We start from the raw sequence: 18,877 nt of genomic DNA on the forward strand, positions 1-18,877 counted from the left end.
CTCCAGAATTTTTCTCTATTTAGGAATATGATCTTGATTCGTTGTGGTTTTCCCTCAGAAGTTATTTTATTGTGTAATTCCATAGGGGATTGCAGCAGAAAAATTGATTGCGGTAATTATTATACCAGTAGAGTTTTAGACGAAAATTCAAGCGGTAAATCAACATGGCAAATTTAACGATTTTTCTCTTGTCAATAATTGTTTTGTTAATGGGCTTTCAGCCAGCCATTACCGAAAGTTGCTGTGAAGAAAATTGTGTGAAAATCTGTGAAATAACTATTCCATTGCTATGATAAACAGCTAAAATTCATCCTGGAGAATTGGTGCAGCGAATTGCAGTGTGATTTTGTCAAAAATTGGGGTATTTCCATTGGAAAAGACGAAGGAAAGTTACTGGGTGTCATTCGAGGCACTTCCATCAAATGAGGAAGACACCCTAGGCTTGGGGCTATAAAAACCAAATTTTCAAGACTGTGGAGAATGGGAAAAAGAAAGACTGATCGATCTTGCTACGCGGAAAGATCCAAGAAAGTGGCTAAATGTGAGAAAAGTGAGGATGAAGAGAGTTGTGTTTCCGCCCTCAATGATGACCCTCTGGTTGGGACAATTCTGGAGGACATCAATAAGAAGAAATGGAGAATTGGAAAACCAATTGGTAAGTTTGGGGTTGTTTTTTGCCAAAATTGCTAAATTTATTGCACAAAGGGGTGAAAATGCCTGAAAAAATGCAAGTTTTATCGAACATGTAGCGATATCGAATGAATTTCCCCTTCATTACCGATTCACCCGGTTCAAAGTGTTCTCTCTCTCTCCTTTCTCTTCCGATTCCTCCATCGATTGCTCGGATATTTTTGTTGATATTTTTGTTTTTAACGGACTTTTCAAATCTTTCAAACAGATGATTTTTGTTTATTATTTTTTTATTAATACTAAAAAGAATTTGGACGAAGCTTCAATATAAACCTGATACATAAGTCACCAAAAATCGTAAGATCAAGAATAATATTTAATTGAAAAAACTATTTTTTACAAACGAATGAGAAATCGTAGAATAAAGTTATTAAAATAATTTAAGAATATTAATATTAAAGCCTTATCTTCAGTTTGAAAACATATCAATTTTTTTAAAGATCATCAAAGGAAGTTAATAAATTAATAATTTTATTGAAATTGAACCAAAGAAGTGTTGCGGTGCAATTGTAAATTGAACATCAACAAACTTAACGGGATAAACAAAAACAGATAAGCAACTGATTCCCTTTGATTCGCTTCCAAATTTAAATAGCGTTCCCCAACAATCAGAAAAAATTTTTGGAAATGTCCTTATAAACAAAATAAATATTAATAATAATTGAATTATGCCCAACGCATAATAAATTTTGTTATGTAAACATGTTTTTGACATTTCAGTGAGAGTGACTGGGATCTATATCTAGTCATCTCGCTCACTCTCATAGGAAATTTTGAAAACATGTTTACAAACAAAAGTTATTGTGCGCTGAGCATTAGGGGAAATGCTTCTAATTTTGTCCAGTTTCTTATTTTGGACACTTTGAGGATAACATTGGACACTAAAAATAAATTGATTAAAATGATGGATTTTTATTCCAATATTTGATGAATAATGAATTCTATCTAAATATTTGTTCTTTTTGGAATATTTTAACACTAAATACGTTAAAATTTGAATATGATTTGAGTTGAAATTGCTTTGTTGAAAATTCAGTGTGAGCAATTGCTTACGAGAAATATGACAGAACTTCGTGGCTTACTTCAGTCTTATTTAGTTTTGGTGAAGTACTAACAAAGTTTGTTCGCTGTTTTTGAGTGATATTATTGAATATTCATTGAATATTGTGTTGATTCACGTTACTGATGATTTGTACATTTGACCTGAAGTGAGATTTGCCTTGTGAATTATATTTTTCGTGTGAAAAATGGGAAATTTTTTAAGACATTCACCAGTGAGGTGATGATTCTTATTTTGGACAGGTGTTTTTCTCACGAAATTTCGTGAAGTTTTAGCTTTTGTGATGACTAGGTTGGACAAATGCCTGGAGAAATGAAGGAGCATCATCTCTACGAAAGAGATGCAGTGAGAAATGCCTTGAAAGGCTCCCGGAAAGGGCAGGGAATGAGCGAATCCGCACGTACTTGGAGTACCGAAGTCAACTCACTTTAATGAATGATATGGAAAGTTTCTGGGCTTCTTGTGACATTCCACGTTTCCCTTACATGACCAGGAAGAGGACTTGGTAAGATTGGTTCATAAAATGAAGAACAATGGGCATCCTGTTGAGGCGGATTATCTGTCCAAATTTACAGACAAGTTGTAAAAATTAATAACCAAGTTGTCCAAAATAAGAGTCAAATTCACCTCTACATATCAATTCATTTTTAAACGTATTAAAACTAATTTTAGTAAAAATGAGATGATAAATAGCTTGCCAAGTTTCTAAACAATCCTTCTGAAAAGAGAGTAACAAAAAAAGTCAATTAGTATTGAAAATATGGCACTTCAAACTTAGGATATCGATGCTTATATGCAGACTGTCCAAAATTATAAGCACTTCCCCTATACACACAAAAAATTCTATAAATAATATTAAAATAATGAAATGAATACAAGGCATTTAAAAAGATTATTGTGCATCTGTTGGCTGTGATAATATTGAAATCAATCAAATGTATTACTTATTAGGATTCTTAATTCCCGAAAAGTTAATTTCATAAAGTTCCTTACAAAACCTATAAGGGGAGTCTTTCAGGCTTCGCACATACTCTGGCTTCAAACACTTAATATTTTTCCATATTCCTTTAAAAATTTTAGGATGAGAAGGTACATTAATAATAATAATGCTGGGACAACATTCCATGAAGGAACTAGGACTTCCCGCAAGGGGATTTCTAGACATACATTATTATTTTTTCTTGTACGGGATGAGGTTGTCAGTCCTATGCCCTTGGAATCAAATGCAGTGAAGCTCACTGGATGCAATTCGAACACCTTTAACGCCAGAAAAATTCCTGGTGACCTAAAGGGGATTCGAACCCGGGACACTTGTATCATAGAGCGAGGACTCTACTACTTGGCCCATTGAATGCCCGTTATGAATTATATTCAAGATAATTAAATTCCTGATCACGAATTTATGGACGGATAAAAAATTTTCCCGTTCGTTTGTCCGCTTTTTGGAGCTCAATATATCCTAAACTAAGAGTGATATCAACTTCCGGTTTTTGGCAAGTTATATAATCGTGTGGAAATTACAACTTGGTACATTGACCACCCACCGCTCCTCCTCCCACCATTTCGAAAAGCCCTTTCATCTTAATAGTTCAGCTCCTTGCCCTAGACAGACCTATGGCTTAAGTCGAAAGGCGACTTAGTGGAAAACTGATGAGAATGTACTGTAATCATTAATTTTGGTTATTAATTAAACGTATCGAGACACTTTATTTGTATTACAATTGAAACTTTCTCATAATTGAAAGAATCTGCTGATCGTAGATCGCCCCAGGAACGATTTCCTCGTAGTGTGGATACTTCTTCCATGCTCCCGGAGTTTTTTGGGCAGAGGCGGTGCATTCTTATTACGTTATAATACAGTGAAAATGCCTTTTTTCTAGACCGGGGACCCAAGACCAAAATTTTTCTTTTTGGTTTTGGGTCTTCTTTTTCTTTTTGGTTTCTACAGAAAAAGATTTCTCTTCAAAGAATTTAAAGCATTAACTACAGATTCTCTTCAAAGCATTAGGGGAAGTGCTCATAATTTTGGACAGTCTGCTTATAAGCATCGAAGTTCCAAGTTTGAAGTGCGATATTTTCTATACTAATTGACATTTCTTGTTACTCTCTTTTCAGAAGGGTTGTTTAGAAACTTAGCAAGCTATTTATCGTCTTATTTTTATTAAAATTAGTTTTAATACGTTTAAAAATGAATTGATAAGTAGAGGTGACCTTGGCTCTTATTTTGGACAACTTGTTTATTAATTTGGCCAACTTGGCTGTAAATTTGGACAGCTAATCCGCCTCAATAGGGTGCCCATTGTTCTTCATTTGATGAACCAATCTTACCAAGTTCTCTTCCTGTTCATGTAAGGGAAACGTAGAATGTCACAGAAGCCCGGAAACTTTCCATATCATTCATTAAAGTGAGTTGACTTCGATACTCCAAATACGTGCGGATTCGCTCATTCCCTGACCTTTCCGGGAGCCTTTCAAGGCATTTCTCGCTACATCTCTTTCGTAGAGATGATGCTCCTTTGTTTCTCCAGGCATTTGTCCAACCTAGTCATCACAAAAGCTAAAACTTCACGAAATTTCGTGAGAAAAACACCTGTCCAAAATAAGAATCATCACCTCACTGGTGAATGTCTTAAAAAATTTCCCATTTTTCACACGAAAAATATAATTCACAAGGCAAATCTCACTTCAGGTCAAATGTACAAATCATCAGTAACGTGAATCAACACAATATTCAATGAATATTCAATAATATCACTGAAAAAAAGCGAAGAAACATTGTTAGTACTTCACCAAAACTAAATAAGACTGAAGTAAGCCACGAAGTTCTGTCATATTTCTCGTAAGCAATTGCTCACACTGAATTTTCAACAAAAAGCAATTTCAACTCAAATCATATTCAAAATTTAACGTATTTAGTGTTAAAATCTTCCAAAAGGAACAAATATTTAGATAGAATTCATTATTCATCAAATATTGGAATAAAAATCCATCATTTTAATCAATTTATTTTTAGTGTCCAATGTTATCCTCAAAGTGTCCAAAATAAGAAACTGGACAAAATTATGAGCCTTTCCCCTAACTATTCATTCAAAGAATGAATACAAATATTCACTGTTACTGATCCAAACACACACCGAGAAGGGATGCTGTGATATAGTAGCGGCACTGGTTGCCCAGAGAGCTGTGATATGGAGCGGCTACCCTCGAAATGGAGCACTGACCCCTGGCAAAATCTTATCTTAATCTTAATTTCTTAAGTCGATTATGCCCTAGACACACTTACGACTTAAGCCGACAGACGACTTAGTGGAAAATTATAGAAATGAAATTTAACTTTTATGTGGAGTATAATTACGCTAAGCCGTCTCTCGGCTAATCCTCGGGTCTGTCAAGGTCCTTAGCTTCGGCCCTATGGCACGTGGCACGGATCGGGCTACAATTTTTGAATGTTATAGCTGCGCTTTATATCTGTCAAAAAAATCAAGTCGCTCCGACACCCTTGACCCTAACTATATGGGGTATCCCGAGTCCGAATCCCCTTTATGTCACCAGGAACTTTTCTGGCGTTAAAGATGTTCGAATTGCATTCAATGAGCTTAATTGCAAATTCTCCACGAGGCATGGGTCTGATCTGACAACCCTATCCTTGTATAAGAAAAAAATAGTGAGTGTTCCTAACTCCCTTTGCGGGAAAGCCTAACTTCCTCTATGGAACGTTGTGCTATTATTAGTCTAGTAGTCTATGCAATGAAGTTTCCAAAAAGAGGCGCGAGGGTTAAATTTCACGATATTCAGATCGTCATCTCTCCTGTTCTATTTGAGCGAATTTGATTAGTAATGACGCAAATGAAAGGTTTCGTAAAGCGCTACCATTTTCGGCACACAATCGAAAAGCCAATTTTCATAACACATAACCTCAATTATCTTCCGTAAAACCGATGATGATGATTACTTCGGCATAATTGTAGACTACATATCGTCCATAGTATGACTCATACTTCCCGGTTGAGAAGGCAACGGTACAGTAGACTTTCTATCAATCGGCTCTTTTTCAATCGGGCGAAAAATGTTGTTAATAATTTTCACGTTTAATTAGTTTAATTATCCCGGCTAACACATTAAGTACTTATTAAGCATTTAATAAGTTCTTAACTCAATGACTTAATTTTAAGGAGTTGTAGAACATTTAATAACTTAAAAAATATATGAAAATGAGACAAACGTCAGCGCTTTGTGGAAAGTAGTGAAACTAATATGCCATGACTCAGCCTTAATATTAAGTACTTAATTAAGGTCTTTGTTAAAGTCCTTAATTAAGTAGTTTGTATTAAGGACATAAAAAGTATTATCACTAAGTACTTAATTAAGGACTTTCACCTAAGCGCCTTTTCAACAGTTCTAAAAACATATATTTTTAATTTACCATGTTTTATTATATGCCAAAGTAAAATTCCAAAATACACTAGTGAGAACGTTGCTACCTCTTCCCTGTTATGTTGCCCGGCACGACACTTTTTTCTCAGGTTGCAACTATTGCCGGATGGAGTTCTTGTCCTCATCTTTCCCGTAAGAAGTGTTTTAGATGAATCTGGAACAAAAAATCAATAGAACGATCAATATTAAATGCAAAACTTTTTTAAATGTAAACTCCCGAAACGTGAGCTTATGAGACTCCCGGTATACGCTTGTGGGACTGGAGAGAGGATTCGTCGAAATTTGGTAATTTTGTGTGTAATTTACACTCCCGGATCACGCGCTAAAGGGAAGATTGAACAGAAAATAAGATAGTTGTTAAAAATTCAAACAACCGTATCGCAAGTTGAAGGCATCAAAGAAAGGATTTAATATCTTGGGATATTTGTAGGCAAATAACATTTCCGGATTACAAGCTAGGGGAAGTGCTTATAATTTTGGACAGTCTGCATATAAGCATCGATATCCTAAGTTTGAAGTGCCATATTTTCAATACTAATTGACTTTTCTTGTTACTCTCTTTTCAGGAGGATTGTTTAGAAACTTGGCAAGCAATTTATCATCTCATTTTTACTAAAATTAGTTTTAATACGTTTAAAAATGAATTGATATGTAGAGGTGAATTTGACTCTTATTTTGGACAACTTGATTATTAATTTTTACAACTTGTCTGTAAATTTGGACAGATAATCCGCCTCAACAGGATGCCCATTGTTCTTCATTTTATGAACCAATCTTACCAAGTCCTCTTCCTGGTCATGTAAGGGAAACGTGGAATGTCACAAGACGCCCAGAAACTTTCCATATCATTCATTAAAGTGAGTTGACTTCGGTACTCCAAGTACGTGCGGATTCGGTCATTCCCTGCCCTTTCCGGGAGCCTTTCAAGGCATTTCTCACTGCATCTCTTTCGTAGAGATGATGCTCCTTCATTTCTCCAGGCATTTGTCCAACCTAATCATCACAAAAGTTAAAACTTCACGAAATTTCGTGAGAAAAACACCTGTCCAAAATAAGAATCATCACCTCACTGGTGAATGTCTTAAAAAATTTCCCATTTTTCACACGAAAAATATAATTCACAAGGCAAATCTCACTTCAGGTCAAATGTACAAATCATCAGTAACGTGAATCAACACAATACTCAATGAATATTCAATAATATCACTCAAAAACAGCGAACAAACTTTGTTAGTACTTCACCAAAACTAAATAAGACTGAAGTAAGCCACGAAGTTCTGTCATATTTCTCGTAAGCAATTGCTCACACTGAATTTTCAACAAAGCAATTTCAACTCAAATCATATTCATATTTTAACGTATTTAGTGTTAAAATCTTCCAAAAAGAACAAATATTTAGATAGAATTCATTATTCATCAAATATTGGAATAAAAATCCATCATTTTAATCAATTTATTTTTAGTGTCCAATGTTATCCTCAAAGTGTCCAAAATAAGAAACTGGACAAAATTAGAAGCATTTCCCCTATAGGGACTACGGGAAGAGCATTCAGTAAATTACCAAATCAAAATGCAAAGAAGAGTGTTAAATTATACTGCACTTATTTCACTGAACTTCAAGAAAGATACTTTTATAAAAACATTTCATTAGTTTAATAACATTTTATGGTTATGTTTTTCTGAAACATCAATTTGATTCATCTCTTTCTATCCAATGGGTAACATATGTCCGTCGCATTCTCTATTCCAGTTTCCACTTTTTACCACCAGATGTCACTACTTTCGCTCAAAAAATTCCTTAATTAAGTGCTTAATAAGTACTTATTAAGCACTTAATTTATGAACTTGGACTAAGTTATTATTTAAGAGCATGTACAATGCCTTTAATTATATCATTGCGCTTACCTTGTGTTAGCCGGGATGAAGCAAATTTGCTTAAATTTGCTGTGGTTCCTTTTTTTATCCTATCGATTATTTGGATGACATTGTGCCCCATATGCCCAATTGAGAGAGAGTCTACTGTATTAATTTAGTCGATCATCTTTTTATAAAACGATCTCAAAATTTAATTTGCAATTTAGGAGTTAACTGCCTCACCTTACCTCACAGAAATTTGATAAAAGATAACTTTCGATTCTTTTTAGATATTTTCACTCCTTTAAAATTATTAAATCCATTATTATCATATAATTTTTATATGGCCATAAATGTGAATCTATTTACAAAATTTCTAGACTTATGGCCATCATTTTAGTACTAGTCTCTTTGCATTAGAATTTTGCTAAAAAAAATCATTTGTTGTCAGTAAATTGAGAAGCTTCTGGATAAAGGAGAGAGAGCTTAGAGATATTTTTTTCTTTCCAATCAAATGCCTTTTTTCTTGCTTTTGTCCAGATAATGGGAGTTTTGGGCAGATTTATTTAGCATCTGAGAACACTGGTAAGTCCGTAACGGCTGCATCAGCTAATTATGTGGTAAAAATAGAGCCACATACCAATGGACCGCTCTTTGTGGAGATTCACTGTCTGATGAATGCTGGCCGATGCACAGAGGAGGGTCAGGAGCTTCCACCGGGAATGCCCAAGTATATTGCATCGGGATCTCATGTTATGGGCAAAACACGCTATCGTTTTCTCATTCTCGAGCGCTACAAATACAATTTATATTCAATTGTCAAGGAGCACCATATAATTGATCAGAAGAGTATTCTTGTGATTGCCTGTCAGATTCTCGATATTCTTCAGCATTTACATGACAATGGGTATGCACATTCGGACATTAAGGCGGAAAATCTGATGATTGGGCAGGAGGTGAAGACTGTCCATGGCAATGGACGTACTCTGCGTGGAACAAAAGAAAATCATCCAAATGGGATATTTGATGATGATTTTGGGTGGTATCCATTGGTAAATCAGAGAAAAAATACCTACAATCGACATACACAACGTCTTAGGCCACTCAAGAGTATTAATTATTGTGTGGATGATACGGATTCTGATAGTGCATCAAATTTCTCTGATGATATGGATGATGAGATTTTGGTGGAGGTGACTAAGAGTAAGCGAAAGTTTCGGCGTGAGAAGGAAGTCACAACAGTCACAGTGGACAGGATTTATCTGATAGACTTTGGATTGGCGTCAAAATTTGTGGATTCTTTGGGTGTTCACAGGCCATTTTGCATTGATCAACGTCGTGCCCATGATGGTACACTGGAATTTACATCGCGAGATGCACACATGGGAGCCCATTCACGGCGAAGTGATCTCGAATGCTTAGGGTACAATCTTGTGTACTGGAGCGAGGGTTTTCTGCCGTGGAAGTTGGACAGTGAAGTGGTGAATAAGGAGCAGAATCTCGAGCGTGTACACCATATGAAGGAGCATTTTATGCTAAATGTCCCAACGATGCTGGAGCATGTTTATGGGAAGAATGTACCCAAGTATCTTGGTACCTATCTTAGTTACGTTGGCAATTTGACCTATTGCGAAAAGCCGGATTACAGTCACTGCCGCAACATCTTCCTGGAAGAGTACAGAAGACTCGGTGGCACGGAACTCGTGCTCAATCTCAGTGAGATGCAGTCCTCCAAGGCCTATGAAGGCAATCGCATGGCCAAAATGATTGATGGAAAAATCCGTGACTATAAGCAGCGTCAGGAGGTGGGTCTCAAGGAAACTCCATCGGTTCATCTGAAGAATCTCCGGTCGAAAAAGATGGCAAATGAGGAGAAAAATCATGATAAAACTTATACATGGACAGATATTGTCAATACAGATCCGGATATTCTTGTGAAGGATCGCACAGACAGGGAATTTAGCATTTGTGAGGAGATGGCAACACCAACTATTCATAAGTACAGAGGACGTCCCACCTATGCCATCGTGGAGATGGAGAGGAAGATCCTTGAGAGATCACTGTGCAATGATACTCTCAATGGATCTGTCATCAGTGTTACACAGAAGAGCAACAACAAGCGTTTGTTGGAGATTCCAAAAGCACCAGTAGCACCCAAGGAGTCAGTGGTTAGTGCTGTTAAGATGCAGCGAAAGAAGGCGGGATTGAGGACTGTTATAAAGCCCACGCGCAAAAGTATCTTCACGGCCAGCAAGATGAATGGGGACAAGCGTGTGAGTAAGAAGAAGCAGAAGAAGAAACTGATGCGACTAATTGAGCAGCAGCAGGAAGGCAAAAAGAAGCTGCCAGCCAAGAGGAGGCCAGCCACACGAAGTATCCTGAAGAAAATGGAAGATCTCGTTTGTGTGAATGGTAAGAGAAATTTTTTTATCTTTCTGCCCAATTTTGTTTCAGGGTCACAGTAGGCATTGGGAAACATTTGAATTTGAAGAAATCGCACGCACCATTGAAAAGTGCACAACCCCATAGCAAAATTCCGCAAAAATTCCAATGGAAAACTTGCGTCCAAATGGCTAAATTCGCTGGAATTTAACGCTAAAATTCCACTAAGTTTTCCTATGGAATTTAAAGCCGGAAATTCCATGGAAATCATAGTGCTCCATGGAATTTACTAGTACGACATGCTGGAATTCCAGCGTTAAATTCCGCGGTATTCCGCGGAAGATTTATATGGAAACTCACACGTGAAACGTCCGCGGGATAAGCTGGAAAAAACATATGGAAATTTCCACTATCTTTCCATAGTGTTTTATATGGATTTTTCCACTAGTTTTCTGAAATGTCAAACAAATAAAATGGTGTTGCGACAACTTTTAGAATTTGTTTCCAAACCTTCCGCAAACATTTCTAGTGATTCATGTGGCAATTATAATATAATTAATTATGCGATGCTGCGTTTCGTGTAGACAATAATGAAGTGATTACATTAAATAGGTCGCCAACCTAAAATAATGCTGTTTTTATGTTAATTAATATATATTTTAGGAAAAAAAATTTTTTTTAATAAAATATTTTTTTATTGCTCAAAGTGTCAATTCGTTATTGCTGGTTTATAAAAACATATTATAATCCTCGTAATCTTTGCCGTTTCTATAAAATTCGGAAGTAAAATCATGAGGTGCGTGTGACAGCTTCATTTTTTCTCCATTTTATTTTGGTGGAAAAATCCATATAAATTCCACGAGCATTTCCATGGATGTATTCTATAGAAAAAATCCAGCATAAATCCATTAAATTTTCCTTGGAACCTATTATGGAAAATTCCTATGGAATTTTTTAAGGAAAATTAGTGGAAAATTCCAAGGAATTTTTCGCTTGTTATTCCTATTCCGCTTTCTTTTGCAATGGGGAATGTTACCTTGAAAATCGAGTTGGCTAAGACTAATTTTTTGAAAGATAATCCCATGCTGTATTGATATAATTTTACACTGGTCGAATTCCACAGAGAGAGCAGTAATACCTTGATTTTTTTCACCACCCGAATTTCCAGCCTCCACCCACAGAAACCATTTTTCTCCCTTTGTAAACGACGCATTGCATGCGTGGCGTTTGAAACGAATGCAGACACAAAGCAAATGCACTTAACACGGTTGCTGATTTACTCGGCGATATTTTCGATATTCTGACCGTTACCGTAATTAGAACCCAAACGGTTAGACATAGAGACTCGGAACTTTCGTAGGACACCGCCCCCTCAAATCCATCCTGGGACAATTAACATGCCTTTCATTTCCCCTCACCCCTATTCCCGTCCAAAACTTTTTTTTGGGTATCATTCCTAATAACGGTTTTTCAAGGTCAAATGTTTAAAAGGCTCTGGAGGAGTGAATTTCTCAATCGAATGGTATTATGTTTGGGCTCGTTGTAACGGTCTTGGAATTTTTGATAAGTCTAATTCAGTTCTAAACTGGCAATGAAACTGATCCTAATGAATTTGGAAATAATATAATAGGGCAAGTGTGCCAAATTTCGGCCAGCTTGTAATTTCGGCCACTTTGAGTGTAATTTCAGCCAAGCAAATAAATAAATTAAAATTATGTATCTAATCTTCGAATAGTCAATGATGCCATTTATACCGCCGCATTGGATTGAGATTGAATTGTTCCAAAATCGGATTTTGGGACAAGTCAGTCTGAATCTAATGCGATAGTCTAAATGACCTCGATGACACCGTTTAGATTGCGGCCTTAGATTGAGACTTAATGATCCGAAATCCAATTTTGGAACACTTCAATCTAATGCGGCGGTGTAAATAGCCTCAATGAATTCATTTTGCTTTTAAATATTTATTCATTTTAGGATGTATTAACACAAAGACCGTTAAATTTTAGATATAATTTCAATTTAAATTACGTTGTAAAAACTCAGTGTGGAAAGACTCTTACAAAAATTGTGACAGATCGATTGCGTTTCTAGCAGTCTTGTGATTTGTGGTGAAGTGCAGAAGGTTTTCCTTCGGTGTTTTTCATGAAAATAGATTAGTTTTCATTAAATATTGTTTCTGTTATGTTAATACTGAATCAATCTTTAAATTTCGGGTGAAATTTCCCAGCTGGATCCTGTATTTCGCGTAAAAAAGTACAGTAGACTCTCTCAAATTCGGGCATTCGGGACCAAAATGTCACCAGAATTACAGAGAAATTCGCGCGACAAAGTTCTTAAAATGCAACGATTTTTTATTCATTTGCATACACATATTGAATTTACAAACTCATATTTGTAGTAAATTTCATGAAAACCCCTTAAAACACAACAAAACTACGACAAACCATTGCAAATTTGTGGATATTTGCTCATTTGATAATCATAATGAAACTTGAAAAATGACAACAAACTTTTTTCAAATGTAACGGCTGCCCGAATTAAAAAGTAGCCCGATCTTAAAAGAGCCGAATTAGCGAGAGTCTACTGTATATACTTTGTGAGCGTCTCTCCGGTGAGGTAGTGTTGCCTATTCCGGCAACATCTTTCGCTTTCCTAAATTTCTTATTCATTTTGTGTTTTTTTTTCAATTTCTGAGTTCTACAATGTCCAGAGAAAAAAACCATCGCTTTTATGAAAAAGATGATGTGGAAAAGGCCTCAGAAGAGTTCAAGAAGGGCAAATTGCTACGGGAATCTGCTCGTAAATTTGAGATCCTACTCTTCAGATCTTCAGGACAAATTACACGAAAGATCTCAGGGATTGTGGGTCATATAAACGTATTAAACTAAATATTAAACTCCTTCCGTTTGACGTTTTGAAATTTTCTATCCGTTGCGTTACAAAAGGTGGTTACAAACAAGGTGGCCGGAATTTTACTCAAAGTGGCCGGAATACCACCCAAAGCAATGTCCATATTTTTATTAATTTTTCAATATTTTAGCAAGTAATTTAAAGAAAGCAAAGATGATAAACTAGTTTTCAAGGTTCCACACAATCTTCCCGAAAAGGAAGTAACAAAAAAAATCAATATGAATTAAAAATATTGCATTTCAAATTTAGGACTTCGGTGCTTATATGTAACTATGCCGAAATTTGGCACACTTACCCTATTTTTCTGTTTAAGGTAAAATGTGGTAATTTGTAATTATTTTCAATTTGGAATTTTAAGATTTCCTCACTGCTTTTATTTTATTTATTTATTTATTTCACTGCTTTTGAGCTGGAGCTCTTGAAAGCAAAAATTTTACAAATACAGGTTTTCAAGGAATTCAATGTGTGTGTGATAGAGGCCACCGCCGACTTAGCTGTGGTACTCAACCTCCAGAGTAAATCGGTGGAAAACTCTGTCTTAGGTTTTTTGATTGATAATATGCGCTAAAGTAGCGCAAATGGTCAAAGAATTGCATTTTACATTAAAAAATATAAATTTATTGCTGTTTCGTAAACGCTTAAAACTACTGAAATTTTGATAGAAAATTAAAGACCTTTCAAATGGATACCAATTTGTCCAAATGAGCAAAAAAGTACGCTCTCCAAAGCCTTTTTCTAAAGAACCATAAGCTACTATCTCTAACCGTTTAGCCTCCAAATCGGGTAATGAATTCAGAAACGCTTTATGTTGCTATTCCAATGAAAAATAAAGAGGGGAAATCTTTTTCCTAAACATTTTTTTAGTACATTACTACTCTCAAGTGTTTCTGCATTATTGACTTTCTTTGTATTGGTTCTTGTCACGACTGTTTGGTGGTTTTAAAACGAGGATTGAGAAAAATAATCGAGATAGGAACCAGATCAAAGAAAAGTCGATTATGTAGAAGCACTTGAGAACAGTAACGTGCTAAAATAAAAAAGAATACAGTAGAGTTTCCCAAATTTGAACAATATTTTCAAAAACGTAACGAAATTCATCTAAAACTTTCCTTAAATTAAGAAAAAGAACATTAGAGAATATTTAAATGCAATTTATTGTTAAATAAATAGAATTTGTTGAGAAAATTAATATAATATGATAATATTGAGGAAACACCAGAGAAAAAATGGTTCTCATTCAAACTCCGCGCAAAACTTTCTTAACATAAACTTAAATTTTACATTTTGAACTCAACCGAAGCTCAAATTTGAGGAGTTGAAATTTGAGGAACTCGACTGTAGCACCATAATGATGCTATTTTAATGAAAATAGAACGTGTTTCTTACGCATTTTACTGTTTTTAAGTGTTCTGTTTTATCGACGGTTCTTATGTTGGTTTCTGTCACGATTGTTTTTTGGGTTATAACCAGGGGCATGACGTTTCCTATGGTTCCCGTATGTTTCTAGCGTGCCGAAAAACTTTTGAGTTTATTAGCTGTTTTTTGTCATTGTAAAATGAATTAGCAAGTAATACTAATACGAAATAAAAGCCAATTTAATAACGTAAACGCAACCGAAAACCCCAAAGTGGTAACCTACGCAGTTTTGGAGATATCTCGTGAAATGTGTACGAAAACAGGAAAAATTGACACTAAAACTGGTCGCATTTTTCATAATTAATGTCACCCCTGGTTATAACGGTTATTTATAACACAGCGAGGACAGGGGGCAACAGTCAAGACAGGAACCATCGCAAAGAAAAGTCGATAATGCAGAAGCATTTGAAAAATTAAAGTACTAAAAAAACATGATCATTTTTCATTGGAATAGCACTATTATGTAATTTTTCTCTAAAATAGAGAATTCTAAAACTTACCAGAATATGATCTTTTGGGGAAGTAAGTAATCGAACTTTTGTCTGTAATTCAAAATCAATGGGTTTGTGGAGTTCAAAAGATAAAAAAAAAATTGACAATAGGGAAGGTCGATGTTCTTATTTTGTGACAAAAGAGCTCCAAAAAAAAACCTTGATAGACAACAACTAATATTTCAGTGGAATTGCGTTTTTGGACAATTACACAATTTTATTAATTAGCTTTCCGGGAAATATATCACTATCTGTATTTATTATCTGTATCTTTTAGTAATTGAATTGATAAATATTTTTTGAACACAGGTTCGCCAGCCGAGAAGAGACCAACTTACCGAGGATAGAGTCTGAAATAAAATACCATTGCTGAGAGAGAAAGTGAAAGAGAGAGAAAGTGAACAACAAAAATTAAAATTTCACGATAAAAAAAACAGAAAAAAAAATTATTAGTAAGAATGTAGGATTATATTTATGTGCGAAAGACATGATTAGAATCTTCACTTTATCCCCCCGCATTTCTTCATTCCTTTGTGACTACAATTTACAGTAGGTGTATCAATGACACAGAAAAAATTAATTAAAAAAAAAGTAATGAAGAAAAAAATATCCTGAGAGAGAGCTAAAAGAAAATACAGACGTAGTAATTGAATATATTAAAAAAAAGCTTTATGTGACTATTTTTTATTATTTCACCAATTTTTTTTTTAAATAAGTAAAAAGATGAACTGCGCTCTCATTTAGCATTACAAGAAAATGGTAATAATTCATTTTGAATTTTCTGTTTTATTTTTTTTCTCAAGTTTAGCTTCTTCTGAAAATAAACTGGATTTTAATGAAAAATAAAGAAAGACTTTTACTTGTAACAACTACAAAACACCTAAAAATTGCCTCTTCATTTATTCCATGTTCAGTACTTGCAGTACAATTTGCTGGGGAAATTGGTGGAAGGATGGGAAGGTGGGAAAGGGGCTTGGAGGGCAATGGGAATTTTTGGGGGTGTTTAGACACCAGAATTCTGCTGGATCCAGTTTCTGTAGCTAGCAACGCGCACAAAAGCACCAGGATTGGTGGCCAAACAGTTCTGATTGGTGAAGGAGGCCAAGCCAACGAGGACAGTTTGGAAGCGAACAATACCAACGAGACCAGTTCCCTGGTCACCGGCACAGAAGGTGCTCTGAGCACCATCGATGGCACAGAAGTTGTTCTGGAGGAAGTTGGCCAAATGAGGATAAGCCTGGGCGCATTGTTGGTCAGTGGTAACACGTTTGAAGCCCATCATGAGGGTCTCGGCGAATGGACCAGTTGGTCCGGTGAAGCCAAATCCATTGAAGCGTCCCTCCTCATTGGGGAAGGGTACCTGGGTGTCAGAGGCCTGAGGCAGAGTGATAGACTGGATGTTGGCACTGGGATTGAAGGGCTGAGTCAGGGTGATGATGCAAATGTTGTTGTTCAGCGTATTGGGATCAAATTGCTGATGAACAACAGAATGTGTCGTAGCTGACCACTGCAGTTGCTGGCGGTTTACATTTCCCACACCCACATTCCAGTGACCAAAGCTGCAAAAGGAAAAATAGTCATTCTTGTTCTTTTTTCCAGGTATTCCGAGGTTTTCTGGGCACTGGGCAGTTTTTTCGTCCCAGAATGGTACTTTGTTTCATGAAACATTCAAAGAGAAACCTGAAATATCACACTTAAACCTGCCTTTTTATGCAAAAAATGAAAAGATTGTGGCAAAATAAATATTTAAAAAGACTAAGAATTATACAAAATACATAATTTTAGAAAAAATTTACAGGAATTATAGAAAAAATCGCAGTAATTCCGGGGTTTTTTAGGTACTGGGCAGTTTTTCTCCCAGCATGGTACCTTGTTTCATGAAACATTCAAAGAGAAACCTGAAGCATCACACTTAAACCTGCCTTTTTATGCACAAAATGAAAAGATTATGGCAAAATAAATATTTAAAAAGACTAAGAATTACATAAAATACATAATTTTAGAAATTTACTTAAAAATTTACAGCAATAATAAAAAAATCGCAGTCTTCGATAAGCAGTCAATGTTTCATGAAACTTTTGCCTTTTTATGCATAAAATGAAAAGATTATGCCAAAAAAATCTTTAAAAAGACAAAGAATTACACAAAATACATAATTTTTGAAATTTACTTAAAAATTTACAGGAATAATAGAAAAAATCGCAGTAATTCCGGGGTTTTTTGGGCACTGGGCAGTTTTTCTCCCAACATGGTACATTGTTTCATGAAACATTGAAAGAGAAACCTGAAATATCACACTTAAACCTGCCTTTTTATGCACAAAATGAAAAGATTATGGCAAAATAGATATTTAAAAAGACTAAGAATTACATAAAATACATAATTTTTGAAATTTACTTATAAATTTACAGGAATTATAGAAAAAATCGCAGTTTGCCAGCAGCAGTCAATGTTTCATGAAACTTTTGCCTTTTTATGCATAAAATGAAAAGATTATGCCAAAAAAATCTTTAAAAAGACGAAGAATTACACAAAATATATAATTTTAGAAATTTACTTAAAAATTTACAGGAATTATAGAAAAAAATCGCAGTCTTCCATCAGCAGTCAATGTTTTATGAAACGTATGAAACTTTTCTTACAAGTGAAACATAGATAGAACTAATGTTTCGCATTGATATTTCATAAAAAAAAGGAAATTTTGGCTTTAAAATAATTGAATTCTCCACTTTTCTCGCAAGAACTTATTCCAAAAATTATCAATTGCCACATTAAATGCCCTGATTGTGTTTTTCAAAATCGATTTTGAGAACTAATCCACTACATTTGAATGCACTTCTCAATGTTTCACGTAATCACTGTTGATGTGGGGAGGTTGATAGGGTTGATTGAGTGGCTTCCTTTCCACAAATCAACATTTTTTCACTTACTTTCGGCAATTTTGGGCAGTAGTGAGGACATGGGTCATGGAGATAAGGACTCCACTGCCGACTCGGGTCTCCTGAGCCTGGGCATTGAGTCTGATCAGGATATGGGCGTGATATGGGGCTGATCCAGGCGTTGCCTGTTGGCCATTGATCACGAACGTCGTGGGATTGGCCTTAATCCGACAAAGAGAAGAACACACAATCACAGAATTAGTCAAATAGTCCTCTTCCACAATCCTCTGCATGAATTTACCTGGGCGTACAGGGCAAAAACGAGAAGGAGCACAGGTGAGTACTTCATTGTGCTGATTTTTGAGACAAAATAACACTGGTCAGGGATCACGTTGGTGTCTTTTATAGCCGCCTTTCACCTGACACTGATTGACTGAGGGACTTAATTAGTGAAGAGGGGCCGTTTGGCAATCGCCACAATCAAACAAGTACAATACCAGAAAGCATTTGATAAGGACAGCAACACGTAAAAGAATTAAATAAATTGACCATCATTCATCGAAATTCAACCTTTTTTCCATGTTCAAAAGCCGGTTGACGCACCAGTTCCTGCGCCACAAGAAACAACAAGATACACCTAAACGATAAGGGCAGAAAATGCACGTCATTGACTGCTGTTCCTGTTTGTTCCAAGAAAAAGATTAAATCACAATTTTTAGGTCATCCCCTTGGATTGCCTCACCAGAAGACCAATAAAT

At 35.5% G+C, this 18,877-nt stretch overlaps 2 protein-coding genes across 2 annotated transcripts; one reads left to right on the forward strand and one right to left on the reverse strand.

Moving 5' to 3' along the window:
• Window positions 1-174: 174 nt before the first annotated feature.
• Window positions 175-16,091, forward strand: LOC129802436 (serine/threonine-protein kinase VRK1). Its single transcript, XM_055848240.1, has 3 exons — window positions 175-655; window positions 8,579-10,450; window positions 15,550-16,091. The coding sequence occupies exons 1-3, from the start codon at window positions 481-483 to the stop codon at window positions 15,585-15,587; spliced, it is 2,085 nt and encodes a 694-aa protein (XP_055704215.1). The 5' UTR covers window positions 175-480; the 3' UTR covers window positions 15,588-16,091.
• On the reverse strand, window positions 15,909-18,839 carry LOC129802454 (chymotrypsin-like). Its single transcript, XM_055848263.1, has 3 exons — window positions 18,421-18,839; window positions 18,171-18,340; window positions 15,909-16,799 (listed from the first exon to the last, which is right to left on the reverse strand). Exons 1-3 carry the CDS (start codon window positions 18,466-18,468, stop codon window positions 16,244-16,246), a joined length of 774 nt encoding a protein of 257 aa, XP_055704238.1. The 5' UTR covers window positions 18,469-18,839; the 3' UTR covers window positions 15,909-16,243.
• Between the last annotated feature and the right edge of the window lie 38 nt (window positions 18,840-18,877).

Source organism: Phlebotomus papatasi, chromosome 2 (genome assembly GCF_024763615.1).
Source record: "Phlebotomus papatasi isolate M1 chromosome 2, Ppap_2.1, whole genome shotgun sequence".
Lineage (NCBI taxonomy): Eukaryota > Metazoa > Arthropoda > Insecta > Diptera > Psychodidae > Phlebotomus > Phlebotomus papatasi.